This window comes from Chiloscyllium punctatum, chromosome 42 (assembly GCF_047496795.1).
Source record: "Chiloscyllium punctatum isolate Juve2018m chromosome 42, sChiPun1.3, whole genome shotgun sequence".
NCBI lineage: Eukaryota > Metazoa > Chordata > Chondrichthyes > Orectolobiformes > Hemiscylliidae > Chiloscyllium > Chiloscyllium punctatum.
This window is the reverse complement of record NC_092780.1, coordinates 40,827,455-40,845,508: the sequence shown is the minus strand read 5'-3', so window position 1 is coordinate 40,845,508 and position 18,054 is coordinate 40,827,455. Positions and strand designations below refer to the sequence as shown.

Genomic DNA, 18,054 nt, shown 5'->3' with positions numbered 1-18,054 from the left:
TATCCCCAATATACCTTCAGAGATTCCCTTAATCCGACTGGTCAAAGCCTCAACATCACTCGTCATCTAGAGTTCCTTGTTCCTAGCTCTTCACCCTCACAGGAACATACAAACCTTGAGTTCTAGCTATCTCATTTTTAAAGGCCTCCCACTTACCGGAGGTTCCTTTGCCGACAAACAAACTACACCAATCAACCTCTGCAAGCTCCTGTGTAATTCCATCAAAATTCACGTTGCCCCAATTTAGAACTTGAACCTGAAGACCAGGTTTTCCTTCTCCATATCTATTTTAAAATTAATAGAACAATGGTCACTGGTCCCAAATTGCTCCCCGACTGTCACCTGTCCTGCCCTATTTCCCAAGAGTAGGTCGAGTTTTGCCCTCTATATACTGCTTGAGGAAACTTTCCTGAAGGCACTTAACAAATTTCACCCCATCTCAGCCTTTAACGCTAAGGCAGTCCTAGTCTATGTCAAGAAAGTTAAAATCCCCTACTATCACAATCCAATTGCTCCTGCAAGTCTCTCCTGTCTCCCTGCATATTTGTTCCTCTAATTTCTGTTGACTATTTGGGGGCCTGTAGTACAACCCCAATAAAGTCACCATCCCCTTATTTCTTAGCTTAGTGATCAAAAGCCTAAAGGCTATTTCCAAGGACTAGATCCAATACTCTCTCACATTTTTTTTATTTTAGCGCATGGATCTCTGAAACCTGTGCACTGCACTAGCTCTTGAAACTGAAAGTCAATACATCAGCACACCAATCAGTGTGCACGCCAATCAGTGATTGCAGAACCTCAGGGGAACTTCTGAGTAGCTGACGGGCCGTGCAGCTCAGAGAGAACATTGACCAGATTCCATCTCCTCAGGCTTTATCCAGTGATAACGTCAAGGCAACAGATTTGTAAAAGATAGAATCCAGGAACCAGTAGCTGCCCCACCCAGCCCACTGACCATCTTTCGAATCAGTGCTCACTGACTCACCCAAAGATCTCATTAACCAGTTTCTCTGTAAACTTCTCCTCTTCAAAGTTGCTGATGCTGAGCAAGTGAGCACCTTGCTCATAGCAGAACATGTGTGCCTGAACCCAGTTCTTCTTAGCATAGATGGTGTTGAAGTGAAACACCTAGTCAGGAAAAGGAGAAGAAACAAGACAAAGTGTGAACACACCTGAATATAACCCAGATATTAAACATTCACAGCTTCTGGACATCAGAAATCACATACCCTTTCTCCTAGCAAATAGTTATCTCAGAATACACTGTATTTATATAATCAAAACAGGCTAATGGCCCAACTGGTTATGTTCCATACCAGTCTTCTGTTCTGAATTCAGCTAATATTATTCCTAGACTAGTCAGATCCCAAAGTGAGACTGCCTTAATATATTGAGAGTTTTCTTTCTGTTTATTGTGGAGGTTAGTCACTAAACATATTTCAAAAAAGGCTGTCAATATACTTTCAACAACAGAACATAAAAGTTTATTGTAGACAAAATAACAGCATGAACCATATTACACGATACAGGAACTATTTGAAGTGGGCCATCATTAGGGTTAATGAGATGGGTTTGAGACAACAGAGTGAAAAATTTCATGGAGACAAACCTCCGTGAAATTTGATGAAATTGACATTATAGGTACCATTATTCAAGAAGGGAGGAAGGAAACCAGGAAACTACAGGCCAGTCAGTCTAACCTCAGTTGAGGAAACGAGTGGAATCAATTCTGAGGAACAGAAGTAATTTGCATTTGGAGAGGCTCAGGGAGGTGATGGCCTAGTGGTATTATCGGTAGACTATTAATCCAGAGATTCAGCTTAAATCTGGGAATCTGGCTTTGAATCCTACCATGGTAGATGGTGGAAGGTGAATTTTAAAAAAACACTGTAAATAAGAGATTAATAATGTTCGTGAATCTAATGTTGATTGTCAGAAAAACTTAGCTGTTTCACTAATATCCTTTAGGGAAGGAAACTGCCATCCTTACCTAGTCTGGCCTACATGTGGCTCCAGACCCACAGCAATGTGGTTGCTTACCAATGGGAGACTGGTTAGCAAGGTTAGATCTCATGGAATACAGGGAGAACTAGCCATTTGGATACAGAACTGGCTCAAAGGTAGAAGACAGAGGATGGTGGCGGAGGGATATTTTTCAGACTGGAGACCTGTGACCAGTGGAGTGCCACAAGGATCAGTGCTGGGTCCACTACTTTTTATCATTCATATAAATGATTTGGATATGAACATAGGAGGTATAGTTAGTAAGTTTGCAGATGACACAAAAATTGGAGATGGAGTGGACAGCAAAGAAGGTTACCTCAGATTACAATGGGATCTTAATCAGATGGCCCAGTGTGCTGAGGAATGGCAGATGGAATTTAATTTAGATAAATGCGAGATGCTACATTTTGGGAAAGCAAATCTTAGCAGGTCCTAGGGAGTGTTGCTGAACAAAGAGACCTTGGAGTGTATGTTCATAGCTCCTTGAAAGTGGAGTTGCAGATAGATAGGATAGTGAAGAAGGCATTTGGTATGCTTTCCTTTATTGGTCAGAGTATTGAATACAGGATTTGAGAGGTCATGTTGCGACTGTACAGGATATTGGTTAGGCCACTTCTGAAATATTGCAAGGTCTCCTTCCTACTGGAACGATGTTGTGAAACATGGAAGGGTTCAGAAAAGATTTACATGGATGTTGCCAGAGTTGGAGGATTTGAGCTATAGGGAGAGGCTGAATAGGCTGGGGCTGTTTTCTCTGGAGCATCAGAGGCTGAGGGGTGACCTTATACAGGTTTATAAAATCATGAGGTGCACAGATAGGGTAAATAGACAACGTTTTTTCCCTGGGGTAGGGGAGTCCAGAACTAGAGGTTTAGCATGAGAAGGGAAAGAGAAGCGAGACCTTTTCACAAAGAGGGTGGTGTGTGTGGGGAATGGGCTGGCAGAAGTAGTGGTGGAGGCTAGTACAATTGCAATATTTAAAAGACACGTGGATGTGTATATGAAATCGAAGGGTTTGAGGGATATGGGCTGGGTGCTGACAGGTGGGTCTAGATTGGGTGGATATCCAATGGATGAATTGGACTGAAGGGTCTGTTTCCCTACTGTACATCTCTATGACTCTATGAATCTTAACTACCCTCTGGGCAGTAAATACCAGCTGAGCTAATGATGCTCACATCAGTCATGAATCAAGAAAACAAATAGGCAAGGACTAATCAAGAACAGTCAACATGGTTTTGTTAATGGGAGATGATATCTGACCAACTTGATGAATTTTTTGAAAAGGTAACGAGATGAAAGTAGAGTCGCAGGTAGATAGGATAGTGAAGGAGTTTGGTATGCTTTCTTTTATTGGTCAGAGTATTGAGTACAGGAGTTGGGATGAGCTGCCAGAGGAAGTGGTGGAGGCTGGTACAATTGCAATGTTTAAACGGCATCTGGATGGTATTTGAATAGGAAGGGTTTAGAGTGATATGGACCAAGTGCTGGCAAATGGGACTAGATTAGGTTGGGATATCTGGTTGCTTGGATAATTTGGACCAAAGGGTCTGATTCTGTGCTGTACATCTCTATGACTCTATGTGTAGATGAGGGCAATACTTTTGATGTAGTCTACTTGGACTTTAACAAAGCTTTTGATAAGGTCCTGCATGGGAACCTGATAGCAAAGCTAAGAGCTCCTGGTATTGATCCAAGGAAATTTGGCAAATTGGATCCACAATTGGCTGAGTGGCAGTAAGCAGAGAGTGATGGTTGAGTGGTGTTTTTCCAACTGGAAGTCTATATCCATTGGGGTCCCACAGTGCTCAATGTTGGGGCCCTTGTTCTTTGCAGTTTATATAAATTAATTAGTCTTGAATGTAGGAGAGATGATCAGTGAACTTGAAAATATTACAAAAATTGGTAAATAGTGAAGAGGATAGCCTTAGACTACAAAAGGATATAGATGGGATGATCAATGGCAAATGGAATTCAAACCAGATAAAGGTGAGGTGATGCACTCGGACAGGATAAACAAAGCAAGGTAGGACCCTGGGAAGCACCAAGGATCAGATGGAACTGAGTGTGCATATACACCAGTCCCTTAAGCTATCAGGACAGGTGGATAAGGTGGTCAGAAGGTTTTTTTTTTACTTGCCTTTATTTTTTGAGGCATAAAGTTTAAGAGCAGAGAGGTGATAATGGTACTGTTAGGCCACAGCTAAACAATTGTTCACAATTCTGGAAACCAAATTATCGGAGAATTGTGATAGCACTGGAGAAAGCGTACAGGAGATTTATCAGGATGTTACCTAGGCTGGAGAGTTTTAGTTGTGAAGAGAGATTGGATAGACTGGGGTTGTTTACCTTATACCACAGGAGATTGAAAGGTGACATGATTTAGATGTATAAAGTTATAGGGTAGACAGGAGGAAGATATCTCCCTTGGAGCAGGATGGGGTCATAGATTTAGATGAAGGGAAAGGAGGTTTAGAGGGGATGTAAGGAAAAACATTTTCACCCAGAGGGTGGTGGGAATCTGGAATTCACTATCTATTGGTAGAGGCAGAAATCCTCACAAGAAGTATTCAGATGTGCACTTGTGATGCCAAGGCTTACAAGGCTGTGACCCAAGTGCTAGAAAATGTGATTAAAATAGTTAGATGGCTGTTTCTGACCAGTGCAGTTTCATTTCTGTGGACGTCTATGACTCTAATAACGTAAGATGCAACCTTTTTCTCACTGAATGAACTTACATACTGCCTGGACTATCCTGACTGTGTTAGTCGACTCTTGTTGCCAAGTTACAGAAGTTTAATTTTCTTTCTTCTACCATATTTTAAATTCACCAAACTGCTCACCTCATTAAAATGCATATAAATAAAACAAATCTCCAGACACCTTGCTGCCACTCAATGAACAAATCTAAAATTAAACAAATCTAACATATTAAGAATAGGGTGGCACGGTGGTTAGCACTGCTGCCTCACAGCACCAGGGACCCAGGTTTGATTCCTGCCTCGGGCGACTGTCTGTGTGAATTAGATTACATTACTTAAGAGTGTGGAAACAGGCCCTTTGGCCCACAAAGTCCACACCGACCCTCCGAAGAGCAACCTACCCAGACCCGTTCCCTACATTTACCCCTTCACCTAACACTACGGGCAATTTAACATGGCCAATTCACCTGACCTGCACAATCTTTGGACTGTGGGAGGAAATCGGAGCACCCGGAGGAAACCCATGCAGACATGGGGAGAATGTGCAAACTCTACACAGACAATTGCCTGAGACGGGAATTGAACCCAGGTCTCTGGCGCTGTGAGGCAGCAGTGCTAACTACTGTGCCACCGTGCCGCACATTCTCCCCATGTCTGCGTGGGTTTTCTCCGGGTGCTCCGGTTTCCTCCCACAGTCCAAAGATTGTGCAGGTCAGGTGAATTGGCCATGCTAAATTGCTCATAGTATTAGGTGCATTAGTCAGGCTGAAATGGATCTGGGTGGGTTACTCTTCGGAGGGTCGGTGTGGACTTGTTGGGCCAAAGGGCCTTTTTCCACATTGTAGAACTAAACTAAAAGCCATGTTTTCCTGTTAACATACAAACTAAAAACAAGCTATATGCTATTCTTCCACTTTAGAACCTAAGGTCACAATCAATAATACTGTACTATAGTCTGAACCTTCATCACACACTTCATAATGTCTTCATCTAACCTTGTTGGCTTCAGTTCTTTCCTGACACACTTACTTATCCAGCTTCACCTTAGAGTGTGGAATTAATTAGGATTGTTCTTCTTGAACAGAAAGTGTTAAGAGGCAAGTTAATACCTTCAAGGTGCTGTGAGGTTTCGGAGAGAAAAACCTGTTTATCTGGTAAGTTAGTGTTCAAAGACACAAGACCATTGGCAAAAGATCTTGAACATAGGTGAGGCTTTCTCAGAGGCTTGTCAGAATCTGGAACATTATCTGGAACTTGGATGGAATCCGATTCCATAAATAAATACAAGAAGTTGGACAATTACATTAGGATTAGGAACTTTTTCAGGGAAGGGAAAATGCTGAGACGAGAGAAAACATGACTCCTCTTTCAATAGAAGCAGCAAAGGCATAACAAGCTGAATAACTTAGTTTTGTGCTGTAGGTTTCTGAGGTTCTGCTGCTACATTTAAACCACTCGGCTGCACACTGAAACTACCTTATAGGTAAGAAGTTTCTCTTAACTTCCTCAAAGGACTTACTGATTACTGTCTTACATTTATGACCATAATTTTTGTTTTTTCACTTTCTCTACCTTTTCCCCGCCTAGAATAATGATTTGGGGACTGAAGTTTAAATTCCACCTAAGGTGGGGCTAGGTTTTGGCACAAGTCAGAGGTTTTCAGGGCACGTTAGATTTGAGGAAGTGTTTCACGAGCAAGTGGTGCAATGGACGAGGTGGTAATTGTTGCAAGAGAATTTTCAGTTTGGTAGCACTTTCTCCTTCAGAGTGGTTAACGCTACTAAGCAAGGTTGAGGTCTTGGAGTTCACACGATGTGCTATTCAGAAACAGCAGCAATGAAGTGGCTCTTTGAAATCCTACTGGCCTGCTTTTATAGAATACAGCACAGAAACAGACCCTTTGGTCCAACCAGTCCATGCCGAACATAATCCCAAACTAAACGGGTCCTTCCTGCCTGCTCTTGGCTCATATCCCTCCAAACCTTTCCTATTCATGTCCATCCAAATGTGTTTTAAACATCATAATTGTACCTGCATCCACCTGATCCTCAGGAAGTTCATTCCACACGTCAACGACCCTCTGTGTAAAAAAATTGACTCATGTCTTTTTTTTAAATGTCTCTTCTCTCCCCTTAAAAATGTACCCCCAGTCATGAAATTCCCCACCTTAGAGAAAAGACAACTACCATTAACTCTATCCATACCTCTCATTTTTAAATAAACTTCTATCAGGTTCACCTCTCAACCTCCTATGCTCCAGTTTACAACTTCAATTACACTTGAGTGCTGGGACTGCTGCTCATTCCCGACCACTTTCTATTCAATACTTTCCCCCAGGAGATGGTTTTGCATTACTCTGAAGAATCAAGATATTTTCAAATCGCCATTTTCATTTCCTTATATCAAACAACTTCAGAAACATGACATATTCATATCTCCATCAGAGACTCCAGCTCCTTGTTGGAATCAAAGGGAAGGTTTCTATTGGTACAGCTTTCCAAATCCACGTTCCCTTTGTTCAGCTGCAGCTCCAAAATGCTCACAGCCTGAATCCATGCTTCAATTCCCATGGTGAAGCCAGTGAGCAAATATAAAATAATTAGCACAGGAGCAGGTCATTCAGCCCATCAAGTTTGCACCAGCCCTTTCAACAAGAAATCTAATCTAGAGCAACTCCCTATTCTTTCTCCCCATTTGTTCATTTTTTAAAAACCCCTACAAGGGTGAATCCAATTTCCTTTTGAAGGTTACAACTGAATCTGTATCCCACCACTTTTTCAAGCAACACTTTACAAATCCTAAATATTCCTTGTATAAACAAATTTTCTCTCATGTTGTGTTTGACATAGGTAGGAAAAGGGATGGGGATGTAAGGCAGCAATTCAGGGAGCTAGAACAAACAGCATTGTTATTTCTGGCTTTTTACCTGTGCCACGTGCTAGCGAGATGAGGAATAGGGAGAGAGAGCCGTTGAAAACGTGGTTACAGGGATGGTGCACGAGGGAGGGATTCAGGTACCTGGATAATTGGGGGTCATTCTTGGGTAGGTGGGACCTCTACAAATGGGCTGGGGTACACCTGAACCAGAGGGGTACCAATATCCTGGGTGGGGATATTTGCTATTACTCTTTGGGAGGGTTTAAACTAATTCAGCAGAGGGATGGGAACCTGAATTGTAGCTCCAGTGTACAGGAGGTTGTAAGTAGTGAGGTCTGAAATAAGGTTTCAAGGTTGCAAGCGTGCATCGGCAAGCAGAAAGATAGTTGTTGTGTGTCTACTTCAACGCCAAGAGCATCCGGAATAAGGTGGGTGGACCTGCAGCATGGGTTGATACCTGGGACTTCGACATTGTGGCCATTTCAGAGACATGGATAGAGCAGGGACAGGAATGATTGTTGCAGGTTCCGGGATTTAGATGTTTCAGTAAGATCAGGGAAGGTGGTAAAAGAGGGGGTGGTGTTAGATTGCTAGTGAAGGACAGTATTATGGTGGCAGAAAGGACATTTGATGAGGACTCATCTACCGAGGTTAGAAACAGGAAAGGAGGTCATCCTGCTGGAAGTTTTCTATAGGCTTCTGAAAAGTTCTAGAGATGTAGAGGAAAGGATTGCAAAGACTATTCTGGGTAGGAGCGAAACTAACAGGGTAGTTGTTATGGGGGACTTTAACATTCCAAATATTGACTATAGTTTGAGTACTTTAGATGGATCAGTTTTTGTCCAATGTGTGCAGGAGAGTTTCTTGACACAGTATGTAGATAGGCCAACAAGAGACGAGGCCACATTGGATTTGGTACTGGATAATGAACCAGGCCAGGTGTTAGATTTGGAGGTAGGTGAGCACTTTGGTGATAGTGATCACAATTTGTTTATGTTTACTTTAGCGATGGAAAGGAATACTGTATAAATCGCAGGGCAAAAGTTACAGCTGGGGAAAAATACAATTATGATGCGATTAGGTAAGATTTAGGATGCACAGGATGGACAGGGGATGAGCACAATTGAAACGCGGTGCTTGTTCAAGGAACAGATACTGCGTGTCCTTGATAAGTATGTACCTGTCAAGCAGGGAGGAAGTAGTCGAACAAGGGAACTGTGGTTTACTAAAGAAGTTGAATCTCTTATCAAGAGGAAGAAGGAGGCTTATGTTAGGATGAGAAGGCTCAGTTAGGGTGCTTGAGAGTTACAAGTTAGTCCGGAATGACCTAAAGAGAGAGCTAAGAAGAACCAGGAGAGGACATGAGAAGTCTTTGGCAGGTATGATCAAGGAAAACCATAAAGCTTTCTACAGGTACATCAGGAATAGAAGAATGATGTGAGAAAGGTTAGGACCAGTCAAAGACAGTAGTGGGAAGTTGTGTGTGTAGTGCAAAGAGAAAGCAGAGGCCTTAAATGAATATTTTTCATCAGAATTCACACAAGAATAAGACAATGTTGTCGAGGAGAATACTGAAGACTATTAGACTAGACGGGATTCAGGTTTACAAGGAGGAGGTGTCAGTAATTCTGGAAAGTGTAAAAATAGGTAAGTCCCTGGGGCTGGACGGAATTTATCTTATGATTCTCTGGGAAGCTAGGGAGGAGATTGCAGAGCCGTTGGCTTTGATCTTTATGTCACTATCTACAGGAATAGTGCCAGAAGACTGGAGGACAGCAAATATTGTCCCCTTGTTCAAGAACGGGAGTAAAGACAACCCTGGTAATTATAGACTAGTAAGCCTTACTTCTATTGTGGGCAAAGCTATGAAGAGGATTTAAAGAAATAGGATTTATAATCATCTAGAAAGGAATAATTTGATTAGGGATTGTCGACACAGTTTTGTGAAGGGTAGGTCATGCCTCACAAACTTATTGAGTTCTTTGAGAAGGTGACCAAACAGGTGGATGAGGATTAAGCAGTTGATGTGGATTTCAGTAAGGCATTTGATAAGGTTCCCCACGGTAGGCTATTGCAGAAAATATGAGGCATGGGATTGAGGGTGATTTAGCAGTTTGGATCAGAAATTGGCTAGCTGTAAGAAGAGAGAGGGTGGTGGTTGATGGGAAATGTTCATCCTGGAGTTCAGTTACGAGTGATGTATCGCAAAGATCTGTTTGGGGCCACTGCTGTTTGTCATTTTTATAAATGACCTGGATGAGGACATGGAAGGATTGGTTAGTAACTTTGTGGATGACACTGAAGTCAGTGGAGTAGGATGTTGCGGGTTACAGAGGGACATAGATAAGCTGCAGAGCTGGGCTGAGAGGTGACAAATGAAGTTTAATGCGGAAAAGGGTGAAGTGATTCACTTAGGAAGGAGTAACAGAAATACAGAGTACTGGGCTAATGGTAAGATTCTTGGTCATGCGGATGAACAGAGAAATCTGTGTCCATATGCATAGATCCCCGAAAGTTGCCACCCAGGGGTTGATAGGGTTGTTAAGAAGGCGTACAGTGTGTGAGCTTTTATTGGTAGAATAAAATTTTCGGAGCTATGAAGTCATGTTGCAGCTGTACAAAACTCTGGTGTGGCCACACTTGGGAGTATTGCGTACAATTCTGGTTGCCACATTATAGGAACGATGTGGAAGCATTGGAAAGGGTGCAGAGGAGATTTACCAGGATGTTGCCTGGTATGGAGGGAAGGTCTTATGAGGAAAGGTTGAGGCTGTTTTGGTTAGAGAGAAGAAAGTTAAGAGGTGACTTAATAGAGGCATACAAGATGATCAGAGGATTAGACAGGGTGGACAGTGAGAGAGCCTTTTTCCTCAGATGGTGATGATTAGCACAAGGGGACATGCTTTAAATTGAGGGGTGATAGATATCTGACATATGTCAGAGGTGGGATATTTACTCAGAGAGTAGTAAGGGCATGGAATGACCTTCCTGCAACAGTCATGAATTTGCCTACAGTAAAGGCATTTAAATGGTCATTGAATAAACATATGGATAATAATGGAAGTGTAGGTTAGATGCGCTTTAGATGGTTTCACAGGTCAGCACAACATCAAGGGCCAAAGGGCCTGGACTGCGCTGTAATGTTTGATGATCTACGTCTCTTTTGCCAAGGCCCTTAAATCTATAACTTCTGGTCATTCTCCCTTCAGTCTTTGAAAATGCAATCTTTCATTATCTCAACCTTTTGCGATTCAAACTGTTTTATTAAATCTCTGCACTCTTCAATCTTTCTACAGTCAGCTATATGCATTCCACCTGCCCATTTTAAATCGACTCCGTAAGATCTCAATACTTAAAGTAAGTGAGTTACAGCAAGATTTCCATCCCTTTCGGTTTCAGAAGTATGTATTCCTCCCTGGAGGCTGAGAATGAGAGTGTCACTGATAAATATATACTTAACAAGCTATACCTAAAAATACAACATCTGAAAAGAGAATTACAAGTGAAGCTTGCAAGAAATTAGCCAGTTTTTGCCATGTGGAGCAGTGGTCCACCAAGAGAGAAATACCACATATCTTTTATCAGTGATAATTTTGATACTATTGTGTCAGAACCTGTGGAGACAATTGTACCTCACTCACTGGGTAGGAACCCTGATGGATAGGGTGGAATGCTAGATTTGCTTTCCATCTTATATTATTCTCAATTGACTTTAAATACAGAGTAAAATTGGGTGTACATAAAATTAGCAATACATTCAAGCCCATCAATTTGGTTTAAATTGTCCCAATGAGTATAACATAGAATGAGATGGCATTGAAGACCTATGATGGAGGTAGAAACAATTTGCATTTATGTAGCACCCTTCACATCTTCACCACGTTCCAGAGTGCTTCGCAGTGCATTAATTGCTGAAGTGCTGTTGAATGTGGCAGCATTTTGCTTAGAGTTCAGTCTAAGATTGGGACATGTCAAAGCAGATTGCTATTGCAGAGTCCCTTTGGATCAAACTCCTCCCTATAGACTGTTAAAACTCAGGAAAGCTATGAAAGGTCAATGACATCAACGTCCCTGGGCCCCTTTGCACTCAGAAGCCAAGACTATGGCGAGCTCCAGCTTCACTGTGTAAGAGATATGTGTACTTGAGAATATTTTTGGCCGAGAGTAACTGCATCGTGGCAGCACTTCTGTTGTGGTTTGCAGCATGTGTTTTTAGTTAAGATAGAAAATAAAATCATGCAGCAACGCTTGAAAAATTCCAAAGAATAGAAACTTTAAGCCTCAGTAAGAGTGATGACTTAGTTCCAGTTCCACAGGAAAAGGACTCTGTCCAAAGTGAATTAAGGGCAGGAATTGTTAATTTATTTTGTGCTCAGTCAACACTGCTTTGACCTGCCATAGTCTGAATTTATTAAGATATGGCTATTATTAGGAGAAACATAGACTTGGAATGAGCGGTCACTTGGCTGATTGTGCTGATTCCTATCTTGAATCTGTACAAGTTATCCTAACATGTCTAAGATTTCTCATTGTGGCCTTTGACCCAATTATTTAATTTACTGAGGAAAGAAAATTCTATAGTACTGCTCCTCCAAAACTGGGCAAATACCTAAAACAACCACTTTCCTTCGTCTATTATTCATTATGAAAGTCAGCTCCTTGACTTACAATTTTCACAGCTGACAGTTCAATGCTCCAAGCAACACAGGAACTATCATGTTGCCTGAACTAACAGTATTACTGGGAACAACACTAAATATTGCATTTGGAGATGCCATTTCACCTTCTCCAGACCAGAATGGTAAATTTCTTTCCCCAAAGGGGATTAGTGAACCAATTGCGTTTTTCACAACAATCGAGATTTCAGGGCCAATAAAATTGAGACGACCTTTAATATCAGATATTATTCATTGAATAGAAATTCCACCAGCTGTCAACCTGTACTTGCAGAGTAGCAGCCTGACCTCTCCATTATTAGTCTAGTTATATTACCACTGCACCATTTGTGTCTAAGCTGTCAACATACCTCTTGGAAACAGGTTTGTTGCCCGCCCCTTATCCTTCCCAATTTTAAATGGAAGAGTTAATATGTTGTATCCTGACACACTCTGAACCTTGCCCAATTGCGCACCGTTATAGAATATCTAGAGTGTGGAAGCAGGCCACACCAACCCTCTGAAGAGCATCCCACCCAAACCCCCTTATTCCTGTAACTCTGCATTTCCCATGGCTAATCCACCTTGCCTGCACCTGAAGGAAACCCACACAGACACAGGGAGAATGTGCAAACTGCACATGGACAATTGCCCAGAGGAATTGAACCTGGGTCACCCGTGTTAAATCTCCTCTAGAATTTGACTAATTACATGTTCTTATCAAACAACAGAGAATGGGTAAGAATTTGGCGTGTTATTCTCTCATTGCACAGAAAGCTGACTTGAGAGTTCACAGCCAGTTGTCAATAATCCTGAGGCTGAGAGGAGTTTCTCTGACAAGCAATTTGGCTTCATCAGTAAGGTTTGCAGTGCGCTTGCTTATATTGGAAATTATGAGTTAGATTAGATTCCCTACAGTGTGGAAACAGGCCCTTCAGCCCAACCAGTCCACACCGACCCTCCAAAGAGTAACCCACCCAGACCCATTTCCCTCTGACTAATGCACCTAACATTATGGGCAATTTTAGCATGGCCAATTCACCTGACCTGCACATCTTTGGACTGTGGGAGGAAACTGGCGCACCCGGAGAAAACCCACGCAGACACGGGGAGAATGTGCAAACTCCGCACAGACAGTCGCCCAAGGCTGGAATTGAACCGGGGACCCTGGTGCTGTGATGCTATGTATAAATTTATAGGACTCTGTTCTTTGCAGTCAGAAATAGCAGTTACATGAGTAACTGAGTCATGAGTTACACTGAGTCTGTTTCAAAATCCATGACCACCGTTCATTGGTTCATTTCTCAAAGCAATCAAAATTCAACTCACTTGGTTTAAAGTTTAAGCAAAGCCTGGCAATTAACTGTCAATCAGCATTAATGGATGCATTCAGCATGGCAATGACTCTACCAGTCAGAACTTTCATCATATGCAGTGCAAATGTTGATTTTGCCCCTTGAATTGGTATTCTCATGAATTATCTGATGAGTCCAAGTCAAAAAGCTTCAAAAAATGCTTTTTATTTCACTACAAAATGAATTTATGACACTAGTTGAATAGCAATCACTCATTCATTCTACTGTTAATTTTACAGCCATTAGTTTTCATTCAGGTCCTCAACAAGCCTTCTAGAAAAGAAGCTTGTGATTTACAAACCTGACTGATCATTTTGTGAAAGTTAGTAGATTACTAGATGATGGCCATCTAGTTGATATTATTCACCCAGATTTTCAAGCATGATTTCTGACACAAGATCACGAGCTACAATCTCGTAGCAGTGTAAATTGATGCACTGGATTAGGATTTACCTCCAATGAGGTATCAGAGGCATGAGCCCTAGTGACGTTCCTCAGGTGTCAATGTTAATCTATCTCCTGTTCATTATTTCCATTACTGTCAATTGACTACACGTGCTGGGAGTATGGATTGATGCATGGTTCTGAGGAAAGAACACAGGCCTGACGTGTTAACTTGGTTTCTCTACTGACAGATGCTGCCAACCTGGATAGTGTTTCAATATTTCCTTCAAGTATTATATTTTGCTTTAATTCAGCTCATCACCGACTGGTGGAAGAGTGTTTTTCTGTCTTGCACCATACGTGACACCCTGAAGCTACACTAGTTCTAAATAGAATCCAAAACATATTTATTTTCTTTAAAGGGTCACAACAGTGGTCATGCTAGCCAAGAATAGCAAACTAACGTTATCTGCACATCAGCTATTATCCCGCACTAACCCAGCCACAATCACAAGTTCTGCACTTGAGAAATGTGGTAATTTTTTTTAAGAAACTGAAATAACTAGGTATGCAGTCCTCCCTTGAAAAAGGGTATTTGCATCTGAAATTCAGAGGTTCTGGGATGACTGGGGAGGGGTGGGGGTCATACAGACTGAAAAACCATGCAACCGTGCTTAGCAACTGTGTGTTGATATGGGGCAGAAATGTCAGTCAATTGATTCTGGCTGGTGAGCTTGACTTGGATTCAGCTTTATTCCTTTTACAAGATACTGGGACTATCCAATTCTACAGGACATACCATCTTTACTGTTATATACTGGTTTGGGTGGTTTACTGCTCTTTCTGTATGCTGAGTCCTGGGCCTGTCAAATTACCAATGGTACAGAATAGACCACTGCAGGTCTCAACAGATGAGACATTTGTCTTAACAAGTGTAAGAATCCAGTTTACTGCAATGATAGCAATCATTACAGTTACATTAACTTAAAAGACATAACTACTCAGGATGATCAGCAGCTGTGCAGAACACATCTGCTTGTCTCAGGAACTTTTAGAGGCTCAATTGCAAAAACTATGTGATTTTAGCAGATTGAATGCAGCTTAATTGACATGAAATTTTGTTTTGAGATCCATCATCTTATACCACAGAGTGTACCACAGAGTGCACTGTGACTAGTGGATTAAGACTGGTTTGGTTAATTACTTCAGATTTAAATACTCTGAATCGGTTTTAAGAATAGGAGGTTGTTTTTCGCTATCATGAAAGAAAGCCCTATTCAGTTGTTAAGTTTACATTCCTATATCTCCACATGGCTCCTGAAGTTTGCCGTTGGTTGGTACAGGCTGAGTGGCTAATAAGGAGAGTATGAGATGCTATAGGGACTAGGCAAGTTGATGGTGAGAGAAGGCAGAGGACCAGAGGCCCCAACAGCTTCTGAAAAAAATTAAAACAGACTCCCAAAGAGCTGTGGCATGCCTCTAAACCAGTGAATAAAATGCCAGTGGCCTGGGAAGATGACTTGTTGGATAAGGTTGAAGACAACAGGAACTGATAGGAGGCCTAACAATGGGCTGCTATTTGAATGGAATTACACTGAGTCAGCCAAATTTGCTAAGAGTTAAAACTGCAGGAAACCAGGATCTGCCTACTCTATTGGACAAAACATTTGGGATTGCTCACATGCATGGTTAAGTCCAAAGAAGATATACACTTGGACAAAATATTCAGGATTGGTGACGTGCACACATAATTCAAAATAAGGCACATACTTGACACAGAGACTTGTGTATAAAAAGCCTCAAGAAATCCCTTTGTTCAACAACACTTTGAAGACTAACATTGTAAGAAGGTGCCCTGTATCAAAAGGTGTGGTGAAGATGTCGAGAGAGCTTTCAGCCTGGCCAGCTGTGAATTCTAATGGGTAACATTTAGGTTTAGTTACAGAAATCAGGGCAACAAAAGACAGTAATCGAAATATCTCTAGTAGTTACAAGTGTGTGTTATTTGTTGAAGTACTTAATAAATGAATTGTTGTTTTATAGAACTCTAAGTGTCACTACTGTATCTTTGTCTATGTATTAAGTGTTTCTCAGAGACAGGCAACAGACCCTGAACTGGGATTTTGATTGGCTCAGTTGGTTTCCCACCTTCAATTGGCAGGCAACTGAGCTGTTCAGGCCACTGAAAAACTTTATCAGCAACAAGTCTGTGTTGGGGAGCCATCCCAAGTGGTTTCTCAATATTTCAGCAGCCTTTCCCATCCAGTTCAGAATTGAAAGGTGTGGCACTGGAAAAGCACAGCAGATCAGGCAGCATCTGAGGAGCAGGAGAATCGACATTTTGCGAATAAGCCCTTTCCCATCCAGTTACCTAACCTGGTATCTGCGTGCTGGTAAAACTTTTCTTTATTGTGAAAATATACTTTGTACATTAAAAAAAAGCTTTATATACATGAACAGATCTGCATATCAGGAAGAACAAACGTTGGAATCTGACATTCCCCCAATTGCAAAATCCAAAGCATTTCTTACTTATGCAGGACACTGTTTACCTATATTTGAGGTGATGAGAGGGTCTGACAACTGAACAGTCCCTCATTACACTTTGGCAGCAAGACCTTAGACAGTAGTCTTTCCCACTGCGTCTTGGTGGCAGCTGCCTCAAGTTTTAATGCGTCCCTCAGCACATAGTCCTGGACCTTGGAATGTGCCAGTCTACAACACTCGGTTGATGTCTATTCTTTACACTGGAAGACCAATGAGCTTTGGCAGACCAAAAAGTGTCTTTCATCAGTAGTCAATGTTTGTCTCAGTGTGCATCCTGGGGAATAGCCCATACAGTGAAGAGACCTGTGTCACAGGGTTGCTCGGGATAAATCTGGACAAGTGCTGGTAAAAATGAATCCTTGATTTCAGCTGCCACACCATTCACCTCAGGCTGAGGGAAGGGCTGCATTTGCAAAGTTGCCATCACTCAGATGAAACTTTGCACCAAGGCAGAGTCTGCTCTCTCAGGTAAATGTACAGATCCCATTGCAATACTTTGTCCTGTGTAATATTTATTCATAAACTAATGCATAAAACTAGATTAGATATTCATCAGCATAAGGCACTTAGTAGGAGCTTGCTGTGTGCAAATTAGTTGGCACATTTCCCACATTGCGACAATGATTATATTTCAGAGAGTACATCTTGGCTGTAAACTTATTTAGTGCATCCTAACTTCATGAAAGATGTTGTAGAAATGTAAATATTTTGGTCTTTCTGTTCTTGGTGTTTCCTCAACAGCCAATTTTCATACTTTCTATTCTGTGACCACCTTCAGTTCTAAAACCCTCCAAGATCTCTGCACTTGTCTCATTCTAGCCCCATCCAGTAACCCATATCGGACTCAAAATATCAATTCTGTTTCTCCCTCCACAGATGCTGCCAGGCTTGCTGAGTTTTCTCAGCACTTTCTGTTTATATTTCAGATTGCTGGCACCCACAGTACTTTGCTCTTCTATCATTAAAGAGCTTTGTTTCAATTAGCTTTGACTCAATGTAATTTAGTTTCCCACATTTGGAGATGGTAATATTTGCTATTTGATATAAGCAATGGGTTGTACATGATGCAGATGAAACTCACAGCAGAGCTTAATCTCAGTTTTGGTTTTATGATGAACGTTTTATAACAGATGGAGCATAGTCAAGGTGAAAACTGTGTGTTTACATTGCTTTGAATTGGGTTTGAAAACTCATACTGCACCAGCCTTGCCAGAAAATACATTCAATGTTCACATCCATCTTACAACTTGTTAATGGTGGACCAAAATGAGGACGATTAAATCATGACTGACATCAATAAATCCAATAGGGAATTCAGAAGAAAAGAAACCATTTAAAGAGTCATAGAGTCATACAACACAGAAACAGAACCTTCGATCCGACTTGTCTGTGCCAACCAAGTTTCCCAAACTGAACTAGTCCCATTTGCCCGCATCAGGCCTATATCCCTCTAAACCTTTCCTATCTATGCAACTTCCCAAATGTCTTTTAAATGTTGCTATTGTACCTGCTGCTACCACTTCCTCTGGC

General features: G+C 41.6%; 1 protein-coding gene across 1 annotated transcript in view; it reads right to left on the bottom strand.

Moving 5' to 3' along the window:
- The window catches only part of mrc2 (mannose receptor, C-type 2), a 299,439-nt gene that overhangs the window by 80,058 nt on the left and 201,327 nt on the right, over positions 1-18,054 (bottom strand). The window contains exon 13 of the mRNA XM_072561856.1: positions 986-1,128. Within this exon, the coding sequence (XP_072417957.1) occupies positions 986-1,128 (143 nt within the window). The remainder of the gene's footprint in view (positions 1-985; positions 1,129-18,054) is intronic.